General features: G+C 39.6%; 1 protein-coding gene across 7 annotated transcripts in view; it reads left to right on the forward strand.

The window, feature by feature from the left end:
* Window positions 1–23643, forward strand: part of ctnnd2b (catenin (cadherin-associated protein), delta 2b) — a 155375-nt gene extending 131732 nt beyond the window's left edge. For all 7 annotated transcript variants that reach the window (XM_058066029.2, XM_058066034.2, XM_078791346.1 and 4 more), the window contains 11 exons: window positions 3548–3734; window positions 6508–6625; window positions 9229–9411; window positions 13348–13521; window positions 15835–15985; window positions 16122–16359; window positions 19351–19435; window positions 19518–19644; window positions 21864–21992; window positions 22060–22127; window positions 23315–23643. In XM_058066029.2, the coding sequence (XP_057922012.2) occupies window positions 3548–3734; window positions 6508–6625; window positions 9229–9411; window positions 13348–13521; window positions 15835–15985; window positions 16122–16359; window positions 19351–19435; window positions 19518–19644; window positions 21864–21992; window positions 22060–22127; window positions 23315–23569 (1715 nt within the window). In that variant the 3' untranslated portion in view covers window positions 23570–23643. The remainder of the gene's footprint in view (window positions 1–3547; window positions 3735–6507; window positions 6626–9228; window positions 9412–13347; window positions 13522–15834; window positions 15986–16121; window positions 16360–19350; window positions 19436–19517; window positions 19645–21863; window positions 21993–22059; window positions 22128–23314) is intronic.
* The last annotated feature ends 1093 nt before the right edge of the window (window positions 23644–24736 follow it).

Below are 24736 nucleotides of genomic sequence, written 5' to 3' on the forward strand. Positions count from 1 at the left end.
CTCCAGATTTGACTGTATCTCTACTGTACCAAAATGATAAATGACGGTCCAAAAATGCAACATGCGTGGCAAGAAAACAGAAAAAGCAATCAATCGGCAGATAAAGAGATTCTATGCGATGATGCAGGAGGGAGAAATGAGATAGCGGAGTGAATGAAAGCCCAAATGAGAGACGGGCTTCTGTGGCTTCAGAGACAAAGAAAGCCAGCCAACGTGTTCATTTCCCCTACTCTCGATGCGACGGCGCATTTGTAACCTCCTGCTGCCACTCATGATGTAAGGCTGAGGCAATTAACCCCCTTCATCTGTGTGTGTTCGTGTGTGTGTGTGTGTGTGTTAGATCAAAGATAAAAAACCTACTCTGCTTTCCTCCTCCAGCAGATGATGTCATACTCTCACCACCCTGCGTATGTTCACTCATAAACAAGATTAAGTAACACAGTGTAATACTGGTTTCCAGTAACATTAACGTTTCACTTGCGTGTTATTATGAACCGTTATAGCAATATCGACGATCTGGATGTGGCACGGTCCAGTGGTTAGCGTGCAGACCTCACAGCTAGGAGACCAGGGTTCAATTCCACCCTCGGCCATCTCTGTGTGGAGTTTGCATGTTCTCCCCGTGCATGCGTGGGTTTTCTCAGGGTAGTCCGGTTTCCTCCCACATTCCAAAAACATGCTAGGTTAATTAGCGACTCCAAATTGTCCATAGGTATGAATGTGAGTGTGAATGGTTGTTTGTCTATAGGTGCCCTGTGATTGGCTGGCCACCAGTCCAGGGTGTACCTGATGCATGTTTGTATCAGGTGCACCTTTTGGGTGTTAAGTTGCTATGTGATGAATTTAGTGCTGTTGGTAGTGACATCATAACTGTAACTGTACACTGGTATATTTGCACATTTACACATTTGGCACCTAGACCTCACAGCTAGGAGACCCGAGTTCAATTCCACCCTCGGTCATCTCTGTGTGGAGTTTGCATGTTCTCCCCTGTGCATGCGTGGGGTTTCTCCGGGTACTCCGGTTTCTTCTCCAACATTCCAAAAACATGCTAGGTTAATTAGCGACTCCAAATTGTCCATAGGTATGAATGTGAGTGTGAATGGTTGTTTGTCTATATGTGCCCTGTGATTGGCTGGCCACCAGTCCAGTGTGTACCTGATGCATGCTTGTATCAGGTGCACCTTTTGGGTGTTAAGTTGCTATGTGATGAATTTAGTGCTGTTGGTAATGACATCATAACAGTAACTGTACACGGATATATTTGCACATTTACACATTTGGCACCTAGACCTCACAGCTAGGAGACCCGAGTTCAATTCCACCCTCGGTCATCTCTGTGTGGAGTTTGCATGTTCTCCCCGTGCATGCGTGGGTTTTCTCCGGGTACTCCGGTTTCTTCTCCCACATTCCAAAAACATGCTAGGTTAATTAGCGACTCCAAATTGTCCATAGGTATGAATGTGAGTGTGAATGGTTGTTTGTCTATATGTGCCCTGTGATTGGCTGGCCACCAGTCCAGGGTGTACTCCGCCTCTCGCCCGAAGACAGCTGGGATAGGCTCCAGCACCCCCGCGACCCTCATGAGGAAAAGCGGTAGAAAATGAATGAATGAATGAATGAACATTGGATGTTACCTTCACGGGCTGCACGGCGGTCAAGTGGTTAGTGCGCAGACCTCACAGCTAGGAGACCAGGGTTCAATTCCACCCTCGGCCATCTCTGTGTGGAGTTTGCATGTTCTCCCCGTGCATCCGTGGGTTTTCTCCGGGTACTCCGGTTTCTTCTCCCACATTCCAAAAACACGCTAGGTTAATTAGCGACTCCAAATTGTCCATAGGTATGAATGTGAGTGTGAATGGTTGTTTGTCTATATGTGCCCTGTGATTGGCTGGCCACCAGTCAAGGGTGTACCTGATACATGTTTGTAGCAGGTGCACCTTTTGGGTGTTAAGTTGCTGTGTGATGAATTTAGTGCTGTTGGTAGTACTATGTACTATGTACTGGTGGCGTTTTATTTTGGCAATTTTGGCTGCAATTTTGACTGTAATGACATGTTGAAGCTATGTTTGTGTTCTATAAAACCACAGTAAAAGTTTTATTTTAAATGCAGGAAACACCACAAACAAAAATAATAATATCCATTTGGAGAGAACGGGACCCCCGCCGTGGGTGGTGCCCTTGCGATCAAACACCTATAAGGCAGACACAGCATGTCTGAAATTCTAATTCAATTTCAAGGTTAACCAAACACCCAACTCAGCCCTATTTCCCTTTTTTTTTCAGTCGGAGATGAGCTGAGACAGAGAAAGTTGCGAGCTAATAACTGTCCCGCTGACGGCGGCGCAGTCGTTTACAACTCTCTTCTGACCGCAGACGATGCTCTCTCGCATTGATCTGAAGGTTTTGTAATTACGGGAAATGAGGACGCGAGCAGGAGTGGACGCATTCAAAGAGCCAATTATGGCCCCTGCATTCCGTTGATAAGGACGCTGATATTTAACAAAGTGAAGGTCAACAAGAGCGACTGCGGTTGATATCTGCTGTTTTATTTGCATCGGAAGCGGAACCGATATGGAGCGCATACGCAGAAAAGCAGTGGCCCGAGGACAAGTCCCTGAGGGGGAAATTATTGATAACGTCATTCAAAAAATAATTGATACCAAAACCTTGAGAACTGGTTAGTTAATCCGATAACTAATATCCACTGTAGCAGTTGGTATGTTCTAAACCAGGGGTCTCAAACACGCGGCCCGCGGGCCAAATGTGGCCCGCAGGACACAAGTTTAAGGCCCCCGTCTTGATATGAAAGTTTAATGTTAGTTTGATATGGATGCTGTATGGTATCATGTACCCGGAAAAAATTATTACGTTTGATTAATGTTCATGTTAAAGGTTAAATAACTGTTAATAGTTATCCTCCCTATCCGTGTGGAAGTGGTAAGTTTTTGGCTATTTAAGTTTAAAGGAAATAACTTGAACGCTACCGTTTAGGTCGCTAGCTCTCTAGTTTGCGAGTTAGCATGTGTCTCAAGACCCTGCAGTTGCGCAATATGTTGTAAATAAAGAGTATAAATGTGACTATAGTCGTGTTTTGTCATGTCTACAGGGCTCTAATAATGCTTTGTTCATTTTAATCTGAAAAAAATAATAATTTGTCTACCCACCAACTATATGTGTTTTTTATTTATTTTAGTTTTTATTATTTGTCATTTTTTTATTATTATTATTATTATATTTATTTATTACTGATTGATTGATTTTCTTTATTCTTGATTTGTTTATTTATTTTATTTCTTATTTTGTGTAGAAAAATAAAAAATTAAGATATTTGAGAACAGTGGAATGTTTTATCAGAGCTTTTATTGTAGAAAATCAGAACCAAAGCAAAGTTTATTAATTTTTCTGTTTTTAATAAATGCCTTTTTTTTTGGAAAACCTGATGCGGCCCAGCCTCGCCTAGACCCTAGCTCCAGTGGCCCCCAGGTAAAATTGAGTTTGAGACCCCTGTTCTAAACATTACGGGTCTTCCCTTCTTCCTGTGTAGGTGTTTTATGGAACCTCTCATCATGTGACGCCCTGAAGATGCCTATCATCCAGGATGCCCTGGCTGTTCTGACTAACGCTGTGATCATCCCTCACTCCGGCTGGGACACCTCCCCCCACACGCAAGAAGACCGCAAATTACATCTGCATTCCTCTCAAGTTCTCCGCAATGCCACCGGCTGCCTGCGGTCAGTGTCTTTAAGTCTGCGTCATGTTCTTGGATGTTCTTGTGTCCAACTCTGTCACAACCCGACTTGACTGAGAAATGACAGTTGGATTCCTGGGTTCAAACAGTTCTAACCATGACCCCCCGCGGAGCCAGAACTGCAGTGTAGAACACATAGAGTGAAACAAAACAAGAAAGACACCATTCATCAAGTGATTTGGTGCAAACCTGTTAGGATTTTTTTTTATTTCACGGATTCCGCAGAAATTTGAATTCAGATTTTTGATTCAAATTCCAGGTCCTAACCATTTACACCATGGGAGCATTTGTCATGACATAATGGGTACCATAGTAAGTGTCAATATAGTGATATATATAGCACATCATGACTGGTTCAAGACTCTTCATCCTTGTATTTAGCAAACATCAACTGCTTGTATTGTTTCTTGAATTGGCTCATCGTTGTGCATTGTTTGATTTCCTTACTCAATCCATTCCATAGTTTGATTCCACATACTGAAATGCTATGGCTTTTTAACGTACTCCTAGCATTTATATTCTATGTTGTGTGTTTTCTTGTTTTTCCCGTGATCCATCACAGTCACAGTAAAAATATCCTCTCATCCTGTAGTATGAGAGTATATTTAGACTCTGTGTTGTCTGCCTTTTTTAAGCGCCGGGATATGACAGACTTAGCTGCGTTTAACATGACTCACATTTTGGCTTGAGAATGGTGGCGGCACTTTGTTTACTCCCTTGGAAGTCTGAATGAGAGCAGCACTGATACATGTTGTTTTTGGCTCCGCGCTCTCAAGTAGGTTAGGTTTGGTTGAAAACACCGGGTTCAATGCCGACGTGTATATGAGTCATCGTTTGGGAAAATATCAATGAATGTGACATACTTACACAGTTTGGTATGGTGAAGGTGAGGAATCTAGTCTAAAATGGTAATGGTAATGGTTTTATTTCATTTTGAACATGCATCGGATTACAATTGAATGCATCACATAATCAGTTCACAGTTCCACATGTCCAAAAGGAGTAGGAAGAAGCAAAGCTTATTAAATCCTACCCCTCCATCTGGTACTTTTACAATCACTGTTACATTTGTTCACTTCCTGCTTTCCTAATATAATTTAAGTTATTTTTATTTTATTTTTTAAATTTAATAAAAGTTTTTAATTTTTTTATAATTAATTTTTTTATATTTTTTTAATGGTTTTATTTCATTTGAACATGCATCAGATTACAATTGAATGCATCACATAATCAGTTCACAGTTCCACATGTCCAAAAGGAGTAGGAAGAAGCAAAGCTTATTAAATCCTAGCCCTCCATCTGGTACTTTTACAATCAGTAACTGTTACATTTGTTCACTTCCTGCTTTCCATAATACAGTTTAAGGGTTTTTTTTGTTCTTGTTTTTGTTCATAGTAAGTGTCAATACCGTAGTAACTGTCAATATGGTACCCATTATGTCATTGTATGGTCATATCACCTCGTACTTCGGTACGAGGTACATTATTTAAAAAAAAAACAAGAACAAAAAAAAAACCTTAAACTGTATTATGGAAAGCAGGAAGTGAACAAATGTAACAGTTACTGATTGTAAAAGTACCAGATGGAGGGGTAGGATTTAATAAGCTTTGCTTCTTCCTACTCCTTTTGGACATGTGGAACTGTGAACTGATTATGTGATGCATTCTATTGTAATCCGATACATTTGTTCATTTCCTGCTTTCCAAATATATTTAATTTAATATATAATTAATTAATTTAATATATAATTAAATTAAATTAAATTAAATTAAATTAAATTAAATTAAATTAGGAATTCAAGAAACAATACAAGCAGTTGATGTTTGCTAAATACAAGAATGAAGAGTCTTGAACCAGTCATGATGTGCTATACATATCACTATATTGACACTTACTATGGTACCCATTATGGCATTGGATGCTCATATCACCGAGTACTTCGGTACGAGGTGCATTATTTAAAAAAAAAAAAGACCACATATTGTGCCCTTGTCTACTAATCTAGCAACCCACGTTTTCCAGGGATTGCGATCTGGGTCTGTATCTTTAGTCTTGTTGTCAGGCCTAACACAAACAGTTATGGTCCGAAGTGCGCCAACCTTTGCACAGTATTCAGTTAAAGACACTTTGGTGGTCACCTCTTCAAGATGTTTGAACGATAGTATTCTGTCCAAATGTACACCCAGGTACCTCAGGGTTTGCTGGAAAGTGTTTGTTCTTGTTCCTTTATGGCTTCTCTGTTGTTGTGGATACCCGTGTCCTGGTTTTCCATTGCTTCCCATGTTAGTCCCCGCATAATAATACCCGACTCATTAGCTTTGGCATATTTATACATGTTGTCTCTGGTCGGTCGTGGATGTAGATGTAGAAACAACATCGGACCGAGGATTGACCCCTGTGGAACGCCATTTCTCAAACATCGATACACATGAACTACTACTTATTTCCAACCTAGTGTGAGCTATTACAGCTATTATAAAGTACTGCCTCTTCAACCTTTCTCATATGAGATACATGTACAGCCATCTTCCAATGCATCTTGAGCTAAACTTTGTACTTAATACACCAATAAGGAGTAGAATACAACTCAACTCAAAACTCCAAAATTTCAACAAGTAGTGATAGCAAATAATATACTGTAGTTTTCAACCTGATGTGTGTATTCTGTACATCTTTGGTTGTGATTGTTACTGTAATTTTTGTGTTATTTTCACTAACAAAATGTGTATGTGTGTGTGTGTGTGTGTGTGTATCAGCAATGTGAGTTCGGCAGGTGAGGAGGCCCGCAGGAGAATGAGAGAGTGTGAGGGTCTGACGGATGCTTTTCTCTACGTCATCCAGACCGCCCTCGGGAGCAGCGAGATTGACAGCAAGGTTGGGCACCACACACACACACACACACACACACACACACACACACACAATATGAACTCATTCGCTACCAAAGACATATCGATATGTTTTTTTCAACCCGAAGCCCAATCCCAAAGACGTATTTATATGTTTTTTTTTTGAGGTGATGATGCAATTACACAATCAAAGAGCTCATGTTTAGTGCATGTTTAAAAATGGCCACAAGGTGGAAGAAGTGCATTTAATGTAGCTTAGCATGCATCTTTCCCATATAAATACATGCGCCACAGCAACCAGGAAGTGAAAAGGCATGGTGCTGTATAGCGTGCAGGAGGTTAACATCGAAGGGAAACTTTTAATGCACGTGCAAACCCGTGCCCTCACAAAGTTCAGTCCCAAATATGAAAATTGGAAATAGTTCAGGCTGCACGGCAGTCGAGTGGTTAGCACGTAGGTCTCACAGCTAGGAGACCCGAGTTCGATTCAACCCTCAACCCTCATCTCTGTGTGGAGTTTGCATGTTCTCCCCGTGCATGCGTGGGTTTTCACATTCCAATAACATGCTATGTTAATTAGCGACTCCAAATTGTCCATAGGTATGAATGTGAGTGTGAATGGTTGTTTGTCTATATGTGCCCCGCGTCTTGCCCGAAGACAGCTGGGATAGGCTCCAGCACCCCCCACCACCATTGTGAGGATAAGCGGTAGAAAATGAATGAAAGAATATATGGCTAAATTTCTGTCAAAGTAACGGTTATGTTTAAAATGTATTCACAAAAAGCCTTTTTTCCTCCCTTTTTTAGTTGGGAGCTGATATTTTCCTGAAACTTACCTATGTTCTAGTACCGATTACTAAAGAACAGAAAACAGTAGACACAAACTTTTTGTTCTGATGAAAGACAGGAGGGGCAGCACGGTGGTCGAGTGGTTAGCGCGCTGACCTTACAGCTAGGAGACAAGGGTTCAATTCCACGCTCGGAGTTTGCATGTTCTCCCCGTTCATGTTCTCCCCGTTCATGCGTGGGTTTACTCCGGGTACTCCGGTTTCCTCCCACATTTCAAAAACATGCTAGGTTAATTAGTGACTCCAAATTGTCCATAGGTATGAATGTGAGTGTGAATGGTTGTTTGTCTATATGTGTCCTGTGATTGGCCTGCCACCAGTCCAGGGTGTACCCTGCCTCTTGCCCGAAGACAGCTGGGATAGGCTCCAGCATCCCCCAAAGTGACGGTTATGTTTAAAATGTATCGTCACAAAAACTTTTTTTTTAGTCGGGAGCTGATATTTTCCTGAAACTTACTTATGTTCTAGTACTGATTACTAAAGAACAGAAAACAGTAGACACAAACATTTTGTTCCGATGAAAGACGGGAGTCTAATCTTTCTTGTGGCGTATACCATGTCTATATAGCCCTAGAACACAATAATCTGTGTGACTTGAAAAATCTGTCAAAGTCAGCAAAAATGTCAGTTACGGAGAGGGGCGGCTTTTGAAAAATAACAAAGATCGACACAAACTTTTTGTTCTGATAGGCTCCAGCACCCCACAAAGTGACTGTTATGTTTAAAATGTATCGTCACAAAAACTTTTTTTTAGTCGGGAGCTGATATTTTCCTGAAACTTACTTATGTTCTAGTACTGATTACTAAAGAACAGAAAACAGTAGACACAAACATTTTGTTCCGATGAACGACGGGAGTCTAATTTTTCTTGTGGCGTATACCATGTCTATATAGCCCTAGAACACAATAATCTGTGTGACTTGAAAAATCTGTCAAAGTCAGCAAAAATGTCAGTTACGGAGAGGGGCGGCTTTTGAAAAATAACAAAGATCGACACAAACTTTTTGTTCCAAAGTGACTGTTATGTTTAAAATGTATCGTCACAAAAACTTTTTTTAGTTGGGAGCTGAAACTTACCTATGTTCTAGTACTGATTACCAAAGAACAGAAAACAGTAGACACAAACTTTTTTGTTCCGATGAAAGACGGGAGTCTAATCTTTCTTGTGGCGTATACCATGTCTATATAGCCCTAGAACACAATAATCTGTGTGACTTGAAAAATCTGTCAAAGTCAGCAAAAATGTCAGTTACGGAGAGGGGCGGCTTTTGAAAAATAACAAAGATCGACACAAACTTTTTGTTCTGATAGGCTCCAGCACCCCACAAAGTGACTGTTATGTTTAAAATGTATCGTCACAAAAACTTTTTTTTAGTTGGGAGCTGAAACTTACCTATGTTCTAGTACTGATTACCAAAGAACAGAAAACAGTAGACACAAACTTTTTGTTCCGATGAAAGACGGGAGTCTAATCTTTCTTGTCCATGTCTATATAGCCCTAGAACACAATAATCTGTGTTACATGAAAAATCTGTCAAAGTCAGTCAGTACGGGGAGGGGCGGCTTTTGAAAAATAACAAAGATCGACACTCCCAGTTGACGTGTGAGCACGACAATCGTCCAAAACGATTCAAAACCAGAAACACAGACACCATAAAATGCTGCAAATTCCACAAATGGAACAAAAACTGATTTTTTCTTTATGTTTTTGGACGTAAAAATCGATTATTCTTCTTATGCTATGTTTGTGCTTTTCTTCCTCCGTCTCCTCTGCCATCAGACTGTTGAAAACTGCGTGTGCATCCTGAGGAACTTGTCTTACCGTCTGGCGGCGGAGACGTCTCAAAACCAGCAAGGCGGGTCTGAGGAGCTGGACGGTCTGTTATGCGACACGGGCGGCAAGGATGCTGAGAGTTCAGGATGCTGGGGCAAGAAGAAGAAGAAAAAGAAGGGGCATGACCAGGTTAGTGTCATCTGACCTACTGTTGATTTATGTGTCCCGTCTCGGTAATAAGTCCCGGTTGAATCATCGGGGGATCGCAGCGGTGGTTGACTTCCTTGAACTCTTGAAGATTATTGGATGAAACGTTTTCAAATGTCAGCTTTCACGGTCATCCAAGCTGTAACGACGTATGAAGTTGCTCAGCATTTGTGGTTGCAAGTTGTTGTGTTTTGTTCACGTATCACGTTGACGTTGGTGTGCGTAGTTTCAAAAATATTTTTAAAAAAATTAAAAATTTAGTTTTTGGGTAATAAATATACACGGAAAACTGGTAATAACAGGTGCACCACGGAGAAAATAATGGTGAACAATCCAGACATCAATTTTCATCCAAATGCTAACCACCAGGCCACCGTGCGTCATGCATGGTTAACATTATTGGTCATAAATCTGGTTAATTTCAAAAAATATTCATTCATTCATTTTCAAGGGTCGAAGGGGGTGCTGGAGCCTATCCCAGGTGCTGCACCCTGGCCAGCCAATCACAGGTCACATATAGACAAACAACCATTCACACTCACATTCATACCTATGGACAATTTGGAGTCGCTAATTAACCTAGCATGTTTTTTTGGAATGTGGGAGGAAATCGGAGTACCCGGAGAAAACCCACGCATGCACAGGGAGAACATGCAAACTCCACACAGAGATGGCCGAGGGTGGAATTGAACCCGGGTCTCCTAGCTGTGAGACCTGCGCGCTAACCACTTGTCAGCCGTGCAGCTATGTTAAAATATAACGGTGCCACATGTGCAAATATACCAGTGTACAGTGACAGTTATGAGGTTGTCACTACCAACAGCACTAAATTCATCACAAAGCAACTTAACACCCAAAAGGTGCACCTGATACAAATATGTATCAGGTACACCCTGGACTGGTGGCCAGCCAATCACAGGGCACATATAGACAAACAACCATTCACACTCACATTCATACCTATGGACAATTTGGAGTCGCTAATTAACCTAGCATGTTTTTGGAATGTGGGAGGAAACCGGAGTACCCGGAGAAAACCCACGCATGCACGGGGAGAACATGCAAACTCCAAAAGTGGAATTGAACCCTGGTCTCCTAGCTGTAAGGTCTGCGCGCTAACCACTCGATCACCGTGCTGCCCCTCCTGTCTTTCATCAGAACAAAAAGTTTGTGTCTACTGTTTTCTGTTCTTTAGTAATCAGTACTAGAACATAGGTAAGTTTCAGGAAAATATCAGCTCCCAACTAAAAAAGGGAGGAAAAAAGGCTTTTTGTGAATACATTTTAAACATAACCGTTACTTTGACAGAAATTTAGCCATATATTCATTCATTCATTTTCTACCGCTTATCCTCACAATAGTGGCGGGGGTGCTGGAGCCTATCCCAGCTGTCTTCGGGCAAGAGGCGGGGTACACCCTGGACTGGTGGCCAGCCAATCACAGGGCACATATAGACAAACAACCATTCACACTCACATTCATACCTATGGATCTATGGACGCTAACCACTTGACCGCCGTGCAGCTTTGTTATTAGTTATTAAAGAAAAAGTACAAGACTTGAGCACACGTCTTTCTCCTTTATGCGTTCTAAAGATATACAAACAGATAAAAACAGGCAACTGAAGGTGTCACGGGACGCACCTATTCCAGCGCCAACAATGTGACAGAAAGATCGCGGGTTTCCTCCACCTCTCTATTCTGTTCTATGGTCATGAACTTTGGATAGTAACCAAAAAAAACAAGATGGCGGATACAAGGAGCCCAAATGAGTATCTCTGTAGGATAGCTGGATTCTCCCTTAGAGACACTCGGCGTTGAGAGGATCCAGTTGAGTACAGTGTAAAGGTAAAGAGGCAACTTCCTGTCATCATGCATGCACGTGTCAGACACACATGCTTTTCTAATATCACCATGGGAACATCCATTTCTCTTTCTTCTCTGGAAATGAAAAGGGGAGGGGGGTAAAAAATGAGAGCTAATAAGCAATTCATGCAGCGGATGTGGTGGTGGGTTCTCCAGATCCTCATCTTCTCCAAATGTTGGAAAAGATGTCTGCCACTCAAGCAGAATGTGGCGCTGATTGCTAATTAGCATGACTAAATATAAAAGCAATGGAAAGATCGAGATTCCAAAGACAGGTAGCTTCTAAAAACAAGACCAAAGATTATAACATCTGCACATTTAATACTCCATTATACCCCCCCCCCAAAAAAAAGAAAAAATAATAATAAAAATAAGCACCTTTTCTGGTGATTCCTGTCATGAATTGAAATAATTTTAACTAGTTTTGATTTTAAAATTATATTTTCTGAAGGGCTGCACGGTGGACAAGTGGTTAGCACGTAGACCTCACAGCTAGGAGACCAGGGTTCAATTCCACCCTCGGCCATCTCTGTGTGGAATTTGCACATCATTTTGACAATTTTCTTCTTGCAATATGACTTTATTTGCATATTTTTTTTACAATATAATTTTCCCAAAATTACAAAATTTGTTTCACATATGATTATTTAAAAACTAAAGTTAATTACAATGTATTCTTATAAAAATATTTATTTTTTTCTTTAATATTTTGAGTCTATACTCTACAAAAATGTATATAATTTTTTTTTTCAAAGGCTGCACGGCCCCTGAGTGGTTAGCGCGCAGGTCTCACAGCTAGTTGACCAGGGTTCAATTCCACCCTCGGCCATCTCTGTGTGGAGTTTGCATGTTCTCCCCGTCCGTGCATGCGTGGGTTTTCTCCGGGTACTCCGGTTTCCTCCCACATTCCAAAAACATGCTAGGTTAATTAGCGACTCCAAATTGTCCATAGGTATGAATGTGAGTGTGAATGGTTGTTTGTCTATATGTGCCCTGTGATTGGCTGGCCACCAGTCCAGGGTGTACCCCGCCTCTTGCCCGAAGACAGCAGCTGGGATAGACTCCAGCACCCCCTGCAACCCTCGTGAGGATAAGTGGTAGAAAATGAATGAATGAATGAGTTCTCCTCCTATTTTGTGTGGAAGTGGTAACTTTTTGCCTTCTTATTTTGTCTTTCCCCACCCTTGGCCATCTTACTATGGAGGTTGCATGTTCTCCCCGTACATGCATGGGTTTTCTCCGGGTACTCCGGTTTCCTCCCACATTCCAAAAAACATGCTAGGTTAATTAGCGACTCCAAATTGTCCATAGGTATGAATGTGAGTGTGAATGGTTGTTTGTCTATATGTGCCCTGTGATTGGCTGGCCACCAGTCCAGGGTGTACCCCGCCTCTTGCCCGAAGACAGCAGCTGGGATAGACTCCAGCACCCCCTGCAACCCTCGTGAGGATAAGTGGTAGAAAATGAATGAATGAATGAGTTCTCCTATTTTGTGTGGAAGTGGTAACTTTTTGGCTTCTTATTTTGTCTTTCCCCACCCTTGGCCATCTTAGTATGGAGGTTGCATGTTCTCCTCGTCCGTGCATGTGTGGGTTTTTTCCAAGTACTCCGCTTTCCTCCCACATTCCAAAAACATGCTAGGTTAATTAGCGACTCCAAATTGTCCATAGGTATGAATGTGAGTGTGAATGGTTGTTTGTCTATATGTGCCCTGTGATTGGCTGGCCACCAGTCTCTTGAAGACAGCTGGGATAGGCTCCAGCACCCCCCCGCGAGGAAAAGCGGTAGAAAATGAATGAATGAACTAATAATGATGGTTGCAACAGCCGAGCGGTTGGGACCATAAATGCTTGCAAAGCTTTTTTTGATGTTGTTTTACTTCCATTGTGATGGATTTCATTCTCCTTGGGGCACTGCCCCTTGGGAGACATGGTCAAATGAGATCTTGATCATAAAAAAGTCGACCATATGTACTTAATAATAATAATTTCACTGTCTCAAACCAACTTTTTCGGTCAATCGTCTCACCTTCACCACGTCCCCTGTCCCACAGTGGGACGGAGTCGGCCCGTTTCCAGACCTGGCAGAGTCTCCAAAAGGCATCCAGATGTTGTGGCATCCCAGCATTGTCAAGCCGTACCTCACCCTGCTGTCTGAATGCTCCAACCCAGACACTCTGGAGGGGGCTGCTGGTGCTCTTCAAAACCTTGCTGCCGGCAGCTGGAAGGTATCACCTTCAACTGGTGTGTGTGTGTGTGTGTTGCATAAATAGCTCGTCTGAGCAGTGGCGGGGGGGGGGGGGGGGGGGGGGGTGCCTCTTGGTGAAATATAAACGCTATAAATTTGCTTTCAAATAAATTTGCTTTTCAAATTTCAAATCTAAGATGATGAATCACGACTTTGTATACAGTAGGTGAAAAGTAGCAAAAGGTGGTGATGAAATCGTCTCCATGGCAACTGGAAGGTCGTGCCATTCCATCAGACATACAGTACAGTATGAAGGTTCAATACGTATACGTATACGTCGACCTTGGTGGAAAAGAAAAAAAAAGGAGCTTGAACAGCTGCTCAACAACAACCGTGCAGATCCGATGCTCGCAAAATGCAGCCGATCGGAATAATTTCGTTCATATTCTTTTCATTTTTTAATGTTTCAGTCAATATTTGAAATGTAGCCATGACCCCAAAGAGCACAAAACGTCAACACATTTTTTTTTTTTTTTTTTTGTCCATAAGTTGCTGAGATTCTCCGTTTGTGTTTTAAACTTGAAAAATGCTCGTCGGTTCTAAACTTTCAGGGGAACTGTCCAGCACCATCTACATCTGTTTTTTTATTGACCATTCTAAAAATATAATATAAAAATAAGAATTAAAAAAAAGCAGCAATAATTGAAGAATCAGCATTAATTACGTCAAAATATTACAAGAAAAACACTGATTCGCATAAAGTTGAAATATGAATGAAAAAAATCAATTTTATAAGTCAAAATATTCAAAAAAACAAGTAAAACAATAAAGTTGTATTTTTTTTTAAATTAGGTCACAGGAAAATGTATTAAAAATGAATGTTATGAGAATAAAAAAGAAAGAAGAAGACAGTTGAAAAATTGAAATTGAAGTGTTTTAATGAGAAAAAGTCACAATTTTACTTGTCTATACTCATAATATGGAAAATAATATTTTTTTAAGTTCAATAATTATGAGAAAAACTAATAAAAATGAAGTTGGGGGCAATAATAATAATAATAATAATAATATTAAGGGAATAATTACAAAATATCATGGGACTAAAGTCATACAATTATAGAATATTATTATAACCATTTTTTTTGTCTACAAGTTGCAGATTTTCGGAGGAACGCATGTGATTGGTTACACTAGCAGTGTCCAAAATGCGGCCCGTGCGTCAATTCTGGCACATAGCTGTTTTTTTTTATTGGCCCACGCCACATTCTAAAAATATAATATAAAAATAAGACTTCAAAAAGCAGCAATAATTGAAGAATCAGCATTAATTGCGTCAAAATATTACAAGAAAAACACTGTAATCTCTTATTTGCATAAAGTTGAAATATGAACGAAAAAATCAATTTTATAAGTCAAAATATTACGAAAAACAAGCAAAACAATAAAGTTGTCATTTTAAAAAAATTAGGTCACAGGAAAGTGTATTAAAAATGAATGTTATGAGAATAAAAAAGAAAGAAGAAGACTGGAAATAGTTGAAAAATTGAAAAAAAGTGTTTTAATGAGAAAAAGTCATAATTTTACTTGTCTAAACTCATAATATGGAAAATAATATATTTTTAAGTCCAATAATTATGAGAAAAACTAACAAAAATGAAGTTGGGGGCAATAATAATAATAATAATAATATTATGGGAATAATTATAAAATATCATGAGACTAAAGTCATACAATTATAGAATATTTAACATTTAAATAATTTGTGTATATTTTCCTTATAATAATATTATGAGGAAAATTATTATTTTTAATTATTAAAATTATTAATGTTTAAATTATTTAAATGTAAAATTTAAATAATTTTTGTATGTTTTCCTTATAATAATATTTATTTATAAAATGTAAATAATTTAAAAAAATTAATTTATTAATTTTTTTTAAAAACTGCAGTAAAAATGGGGAATAAAGAGCTAAGAGGGAATTTGTCGCTAATAATTGAATTTTCCAGTGACATCACAAAACTAAATAATTTAAAAAAATTAATTTATTAATTTTTTTAAAAAACTGCAGTAAAAATGGGGAATAAAGAGCTAAGAGGGAAGTTGTCGCTAATAATTGAATTTTCCAGTGACATCACAAAACTGAGATTGTTTTCTTATCAAAGGGTCAAATTTTCAGAGCTCAGACAAAACTGCGAGAGCAGGCATATATTTGAATTGGGATGAACCGGTGCCATCCCACCAGGCCCCATGCTGGAGGGTGTGCTCGTTTTAAAAGACAAATAAAGCCAAGGATGATCCTCTTCCAGGCAACATGAGGAATTACAGCAAATCCTTCTCTTTTCCGTGTCCAGTGGTCGGTGTACATTCGGGCTGCGGTGCGTAAGGAGAAGGGCCTGCCCATCCTGGTGGAGCTGCTAAGGATAGACAACGACCGGGTGGTTTGTGCCATCGCCACCGCCTTGAGAAACATGGCTCTGGACATCAGAAACAAGGAACTCATTGGTGAGTCGAGACGTGCATGTGAAATGTCAGATAAGATGAGACCGAGATCAAGTCAAAGTGGAATTATCAATATGGAATATGGATTTAATGGCGCTAAATAAAGACCAACACCCACTCACGCCGCCGTTTCCCCCAGGTAAATACGCCATGAGGGACCTGGTGCACCGCTTGCCCGGTGGCAGCGCCAACAACAGCAACGGCGGCAGCGCCAACAGCTGCGGTCTGGTGGGAAAGACCATGTCGGATGACACCATCACAGCCATCTGCTGCGCTCTGCACGAGGTCATCACCAAGAACATGGAGAACACCAAGGCCCTGAGGGACGCCGGTGGCATCGAGAAGCTCATTGGTGTTGCCCGCAGCAAAGGCGATAAGTAAGTGGAATGGAAACATGTTGGTGGTGTGCGACAGAAGTCATGATTAACACGATTAAAGCCCTCCTTACATGGAATAACACCCCTATAGTTACCATTATGCTAAAATTACCCAATATAGTCGACATAATAAGCAAAAATCAGACCTACTAGTATAGTAAACCTGTTTACGACCGTCTAAATCAGCTTTGACACATGATTAAAGCCCTCCTTACATGAAATAACACCCCTACAGTTACCATTACACTACATTTACCCCTTATAGTAGATATAATAATTGAAAATAAGACCTATTAGGCATAGTAAACCTGTTTATGACCGTCTAAATCAGTGTTTACACATGATTAAAGCCCTCCTTACATGAAATAACACCCCTACAGTTACCATTACACTACAATTACCCCTTATAGTAGATATAATAAGTGAAAATAAGACCTATTGGGCATAGTAAACCTGTTTACAACCCCCTAAATCAGTGATTAAAGCCCTCCTTACACACGATTAAAGCCCTCCTTACAGGAAATAACACCCCTACAGTTACCATTACGCTACAATTACCTCTTATAGTAGATGTAATAAGTGAAAATAAGACCTATTGGGCATAGTAAACCTGTTTACAACCTTCTAAATCAGCTTTGACACATGATTAAAGCCCTCCTTACAGGAAATAACACCCCTACAGTTAACATTAAACTACCATTACCCCTTATAGTAGATATAATAAGTGAAAATAAGATCTATTGGACATAGTAAACCTGTTTATGACCTTCTAAAACAGCTTTGATACATGATTAAAGCCCTCCTTACAGGAAATAACACCCCTACAGTTACCATTACGCTACAATTACCTCTTATAGTAGATGTAATAAGTGAAAATAAGACCTATTGGGCATAGTAAACCTGTTTACAACCTTCTAAATCAGCTTTGACACATGATTAAAGCCCTCCTTACAGGAAATAACACCCCTACAGTTAACATTAAACTACCATTACCCCTTATAGTAGATATAATAAGTGAAAATAAGATCTATTGGACATAGTAAACCTGTTTATGACCTTCTAAAACAGCTTTGATACATGATTAAAGCCCTCCTTACAGGAAATAACACCCCTACAGTTACCATTACACTACAATTACCCCTTATAGTAGATATAATAAGTGAAAATAAGACCTATTGGGCATAGTAAACCTGTTTACAACCTTCTAAATCAGCTTTGACACATGATTAAAGCCCTCCTTACAGGAAATAACACCCCTACAGTTAACATTACACTACAATTACCCCTTATAGTAGATATAATAAGTGAAAATAAGACCTATTAGGCATAGTAAACCTGTTTACGACCTTCTAAATCAGCGTTTACACATGATTAAAGCCCTCCTTCTACATGATTAAAGCCCTCCTTACATGAAATAACACCCCTACAGTTACCATTACACTACAATTACCCCTTATAGTAGATATAATAAGTGAAAATAAGACCTATTGGGCATAGTAAACCTGTTTACAACCCCCTAAATCAGTGATTAAAGCCCTCCTTACACACGATTAAAGCCCTCCTTACATGAAATAACACCCCTACAGTTACCATTACGCTACAATTACCTCTTATAGTAGATATAATACGTGAAAATAAGACCTATTGGACATAGTAAACCTGTTTACGACCTTCTAAAACAGCTTTGATACATGATTAAAGCCCTCCTTACAGGAAATAACACCCCTACAGTTAACATTAAACTACAATTACCCCTTATAGTAGATATAATAAGTGAAAATAAGACCTATTGGACATAGTAAACCTGTTTACGACCTTCTAAAACAGCTTTGATACATGATTAAAGCCCTCCTTACAGGAAATAACACCCCTACAGTTAACATTACACTACAATTACCCCTTATAGTAGATATAATAAGTGAAAATAAGACCTATTAGGCAGAGTAAACCTGTTTACAACCTTCTAAATCAGCTTTGACACATGATTAAAGCCCTCCTTACAGGAAATAACACCCCTACAGTTACCATTACGCTACAATTACCTCTTATAGTAGATATAATAAGTGAAAACAAGACCTATTAGGCATAGTAAACCTGTTTACAACCTTCTAAATCAGCGTTTACACATGATTAAAGCCCTCCTTCTACATGATTAAAGCCCTCCTTACATGAAATAACACCCCTACAGTTACCATTACACTACAATTACCCCTTATAGTAGATATAATAAGTGAAAATAAGACCTATTGGGCATAGTAAACCTGTTTATGACCTTCTAAATCAGCTTTGACACATGATTAAAGCCCTCCTTACATGAAATAACACCCCTACAGTTACCATTCCGCTACAATTACCCCTTATAGTAGATATAATAAGTGAAAATAAGACCTATTGGACATAGTAAACCTGTTTACGACCTTCTAAAACAGCTTTGATACATGATTAAAGCCCTCCTTACAGGAAATAACACCCCTACAGTTAACATTACACTACAATTACCCCTTATAGTAGATATAATAAGTGAAAATAAGACCTTTTTGGCATAGTAAACCTGTTTACAACCCACTAAATCAGTGTTTACACATGATTAAATCCCTCCTTACATGAAATAACAGAATGGGTGACGGACAGGAAGTGACGTAGATTGTTGTGGAGCTAGAAATCCTTGTTATACCCATGTATAATACTGATTATTATTGATTATTATTATGCCTGTTGTGAGATCATTTACAGCAGCAGTGATAGCCTGGTGTTGTTGTCCCAGCTAATCAAGGCAGGTGCTTGTCTCACCAAACCATTACTGACACCCGGTGGCCAATGTGTATTACTACAGTTACAATGGTACTGTGTTGATATCATCAACCAACATTTATCAATTGATAGCGGAAGATGACCACATAATGTTGTTTTGGCCGTTCCTAAACATTTGGCCATCCTGTCCTGAGGACTAGCTTTATTATTCCCGTTTCCTCGTCCCTGCTGAATTCCCAGGCATAGTCCCAAAGTGGTGAAAGCGGCGTCTCAAGTCCTGAACAGCATGTGGCAGTACCGAGACCTACGCAGCCTTTACAAAAAGGTAGAGTCCGATCAGCGCCGAGCCCAGCATCCACGGAATGGCTTTTTCCTCACCTTTTGTTTTCCCTGGTTGTTTTCCGTAGGACGGATATTCCCAGTATCATTTTATCGGCTCTTCTTCTACAATAGAGCGGGACAGACAGCGGCCTTATTCTTCCTCTCGTACGCCGTCCATCTCTCCTGTGCGGACTTCGCCAAACAACCGATCGGGTGAGCGTGCATCATCATTCCCCCCCCCCCCCCCCCATTTGCTTTGTTTGGCTTTTAGGACGCAAATCAAAGTCCCCCCCACCCCCACCCCAGACAGGAAGGGAGGGCAATGATTGGGTGGTGACGGCAATGGGGACCGAGTCCTGTCATCACCTCCTCTGCTGTTCCGGCTTCCTCCCACAAGCCACAGACTTTCAGACGGCACGTGGGTGGGAATGTGCGCGTGCACGGCCATTGCGCGTGATAAATGGCGGCCCGGATTGGCTGCAAAACAATTTGGGGAGTCGCTGAAAAAAAATGTTTTTTCTCACAGTAAATGCTACTTGCATTTATAATGTATTTATTATTAAGAAATCTTAGTAATATTAATATACTCACTTATCATTTTTTTTGTTATGTACATGGAATAATGCTAATTTAGTAATATTCACCTGAATAGGATCAGTACAAAGTAAAATCTACTAGTTTATGTGGTGACGTCAATGGTACTCATTGGCGTCCTCTGGTGGCCAACCAGGCAATGACTGCTGCTCACTCATGGCTGCTGTTGGCCAAAGAAGGTTATGGGAATTAAGTCAAAAGTACCAGAAGAATTTTTTTTTTAATAAATTATATTTATAATAATTGAATACAATTGATTTCAATTATTGTGTTAATTTTACCAGAATAAAGTCAAAATATTAAGAGCAAAAACAAGGGGAAAAAAGTACAATTTTTCTGAGAATAAATGTCATTTTAGGATCATTACGTTTTTTTTAGTTTTTTTTTATCATTATAGTGTGAACAACAAACAAAACAAAATAAGGTTGGCAATTTTGGAAAATTATCGTATTATAAATATATAATAATATTATATATAATATATAAATAATATTATAAAAATATTATAATATATTTTAAAGTCCAAATATTATGAGAATAAAGTCCTAATATTATGAGACAAATTTCATGAGAAGGAATGTGATATATGTGGAAAATTAAACAAATGACATAGATGGGGGAAAGAAATTATAATTGTAATAATTGAATAAAATTGATTTCAATTATTGTGGTAATTTTACCTTAATAAAGTCAAAATATTAAGAGCAAAAACAAGGTAAAAAAAGTTGCATTTTTCTGAGAATAAATGTCATTTTAGGATCATTAAGGTTTTTTTAATCATTATAGTGTGAGCAACATCAAAACAAAATAAAGTTGACAATTTTGGAAAATTACAATATTATAAATACATAATAATATTATATATAATATATAAATAATATAAATAATATTATAAAATATTATCAAGACTTAATATGAGACAAATTTCATAAGAAGGAATGTGATATATTTGGAAAATTAAACAAAAAAAACAACAACAAAATTTTGAAAAATATTGATATTAATAATATGCTTTTTCACCCACATATCAAAGCTGAGATGCATTTGTAGTCCTCATACTTACTATAAATATTATAAATATATAATAATATTATATATAATATTATAAATAATATTATAAAATATTATAAAGTCCAAATATTATGAGAATAAAGTCCTAATATTATGAGACAAAATTCATGAGAAGGAATGTGATATATTTGGAAAATTAAACAAAAACAACAGCAAAAATTTGAATAATTAATAATATACTTTTTCACCCATATATCAAAGCTGAGATGCATTTGTAGTCCTCATACTACTATAAATATTATAAATATATAATAATATTATATATAATATATAAATAATATTATACATAATATTGTAAAATATTATAAAGTCAAAATATTATGAGAATAAAGTCCTAATATTATGAGACAAAATTCATAAGAAGGAATGTAATATATTTGGAAAATTAAACAAAAAAACAACAGCAAAAATATTGATATTAATAATATGGTTTTTCACCCACACATCAAAGCTGAGATGCATTTGTAGTCCTCATACTTACTATAAATATATAATAATATTATATATAATAGTATAATAATATTGTAAAATATTATAAAGTCCAAATATTATGAGAATAAAGTCCTAATATTATGAGACAAAATTCATGAGAAGGAATGTGATATATTTGGAAAATTTAACAAAAAAAACAACAGCAAAAATGTTAATATTAATAATATGCTTTTTCAGCCATATATCAAAGCTGACATGCATATTTTAGTCCTCATATTTACTATAAATTATTTCTTCTTGTTGTGATATTAAAGCTATGGTTTGTTTCTGCTCAGCGAGTGCACCTGCGTCACCGAGGGACATGATGGCGCTGAAGGAGAGGAAGGCGGACTACGAGCTGAGCGGTAACGCCACATACCGCGGCAACAAGGGTGAACACACATCCCGCAAGGACGCCACCATGGGTAAGCGGCAGGAATCGACCTCTTAAGAATCCCAAGAAGACGACAACCTTCATCTCTGTCTCCACAGGCGGTGGTTCTTCAACTCTGCACCGAGGAGCGTACGTGTCACCCACTGATGATTTGAAGTATAATCAGGTAGGTGGTCCGTCGGCCATCACCAATAAACATTTATACACCAGCATGGGGGGGGGGGGCAGCACTGGGGGCAAAATAGGCTGGGTGCCCGATGACGCAACAAGGAACCGGGATGTACAAAGTGCCAAATCATCCCGTTTCTGAGACATCCATGCATCATCTTCTGTTCATCCAAGATCCCAAGCGTTCCCAGGACAGTGGAGGGAAATGTCCTGGGTCTTCCCCCGAGGGCTCCTACCCCACAGGGAGGCATCCGGGAGGCACTTCCCACCTTAACTCAAACAGAGTTCCCAGCCACCCAAAATAGAAAACTCATTTTTACCCATGAATCGTTTTTATAGTTACAATGCTGGTGCTCGGTTGCACGGAGGTCGAGTGGTTAGCGCAGGCCTCACAGCTAGGAGACCCAAGTTCAATTCCACTCTCGGCCATGTCTGTGTGGAGTTTGCATGTTCTCCCCGTGCATGCGTGGGTTTTCTAAACCGGGTACTCCGGTTTCCTCCCACATTCCAAAAACATGCTAGGTTAATTAGCGACTCCAAATTGTCCATAGGTATGAATGTGAGTGTGAATGGTTGTTTGTCTATATGTGCCCTGTGATTGGCTGGCCACCAGTCCAGGGTGTACCTGATACATGTTTGTATCAGGTGCACCTTTTGGGTGTTAAGTTGCTATGTGATGAATTTAGTGCTGTTGGTAGTGACGACATCATAACTGTCACTGTACACTGGTATATTTGCACATTTACACATTTGGCACCTAGACCTCACAGCTAGGAGACCAGGGTTCAATTCCACCCTCGGCCATCTCTGTGTGGAGTTTGCATGTTCTCCCCGTGCATGCGTGGGTTTTCTCCGGTTTCCTCCCACATTCCGAAAACATGCTAGGTTAATTAGCGACTCCAAATTGTCCATAGGTATGAATGTGAGTGTGAATGGTTGTTTGTCTATATGTGCCCTGTGATTGGCTGGCCACCAGTCTGGTATCAGGTTTGTATCAGGTACACCTTTTGGGTGTTAAGTTGCTATGTGATGAATTTAGTGCTGTTGGAAGTGACGACATGTGCCCTGTGATTGGCTGGCCACCAGTCCAGGGTGTACCTGGTACCTAAGCGGTAGAAAATGAATGAATGAATGAATGCTGGCGCTATGGATGAAAACCGTACCCCCCCTTTTTTATGTCCACAGGTCTCATCTCAAGGATTGCCTTCAGAGCCCTACCCGCCTTTCCAAAACCCTCCCCCGCCTGACAGCGGCAACTACGAGGACCAGGCCTTCTATGAGAACGCGGGGGGCCGCCCCCCTCAAGCCGATCTCAACATGCACTTGCAGGGCCTGAAATCCACAGGCAACTACGTAGACTTCTACTCGGCGTCTCGGCCCTACAGCGAGCTCAACTACGAGACCAGTCACTATCCGGCCTCACCGGACTCCTGGGTTTGAGGGGGAGGTGAGGGCGGAGGAGAGGTTGAGAAGTTAAGAAACGTAGTTAAGAAATAGAAAAGATAACCCCCCCCCCTCCAAAAAAACCCAATTCTCCTTTTTCATAACGTCTAGTTCCCACGTAGCATCTTAGGTAGCAGGACACGGGGACCAAAATTAAGGGCGGACCACATAACTCCTCCTGGTGGGTTTTTCAGAGGAGGCAAGGAAGCCGAGAGACGAGAGGCCTTGCATGTGCATGCACTCCACCAACACGACTGACATTTTCTAACCCGCGTATTAAAAGCTCGGCAGATTGAAAGCGAAAAACGAGTACGTGAAAGGGGGGCGGGGTGGGGACAAGACGGAGGGCGCAGGAGCGAGAGGAAGATGAAAGATGTTGCAAAGTGAGCGGAAGGCTGCCGGAGTGAAGCGTTTGTACATACGTGAACATAGCGTGACGCGGCTTTTAGCGAGGTCAAGCACAAGAAACCGTAGGACGTCCCCGACGATACACAAACCGGGGTTTTTGTCGGCGGCTTCGGCGTGACGTGACGTGACGTGACGTGACGTGTCCTCCTCTTGGGGAAAGACTGATTCTGGACGTTGTCGTTTGTAACACTCGAACTTTTATTTTGCTTTTTTTGTGTTTATTTTTTTTTTAATTCTTGGTTGTATAGTATTTGATGTACACTGTACATTTACTGGCGATGCATTGTGTAATTGAAATATTATCTGTGTGCAGCCTTCACATGGGCTCGGATCACCTTTTCACTATCACTACACACACACACACACACACACACACACACACTGTAAACAACAAACAATACAAAAAGCATACATTAGGATGAGTCACATTGACTGCCTTACATGTGAAGTAGATTCTATCCAACAGTACAGTAAGTACAGTACGCCTCATTTATAGAAATGTATATATCACTTTGTGACAGCTTTTAGCTAAATAAATAAACAAAAATGATACTTTTACTCATAGTTGAGTTCACAATTTTTCATACCCGGGCCAATTTTTGCGTAGAAGTGAATTTTTATATTATATTCCAATTTGAAATGACAAGACAGTGGCAAAAATGAATTTTTAATGTGAATTTTTTGGGGTTATTTTTAACAAGATCCATTCTAGAATTATTCAAATGATCATAAAAATGTCTATTTTTGATACTCTGA

Source organism: Doryrhamphus excisus, linkage group LG6 (assembly GCF_037039965.1).
Source record: "Doryrhamphus excisus strain RoL-2023G ecotype Guam linkage group LG6, RoL_Dexc_Guam_v1.1, whole genome shotgun sequence".
Lineage (NCBI taxonomy): Eukaryota > Metazoa > Chordata > Actinopteri > Syngnathiformes > Syngnathidae > Doryrhamphus > Doryrhamphus excisus.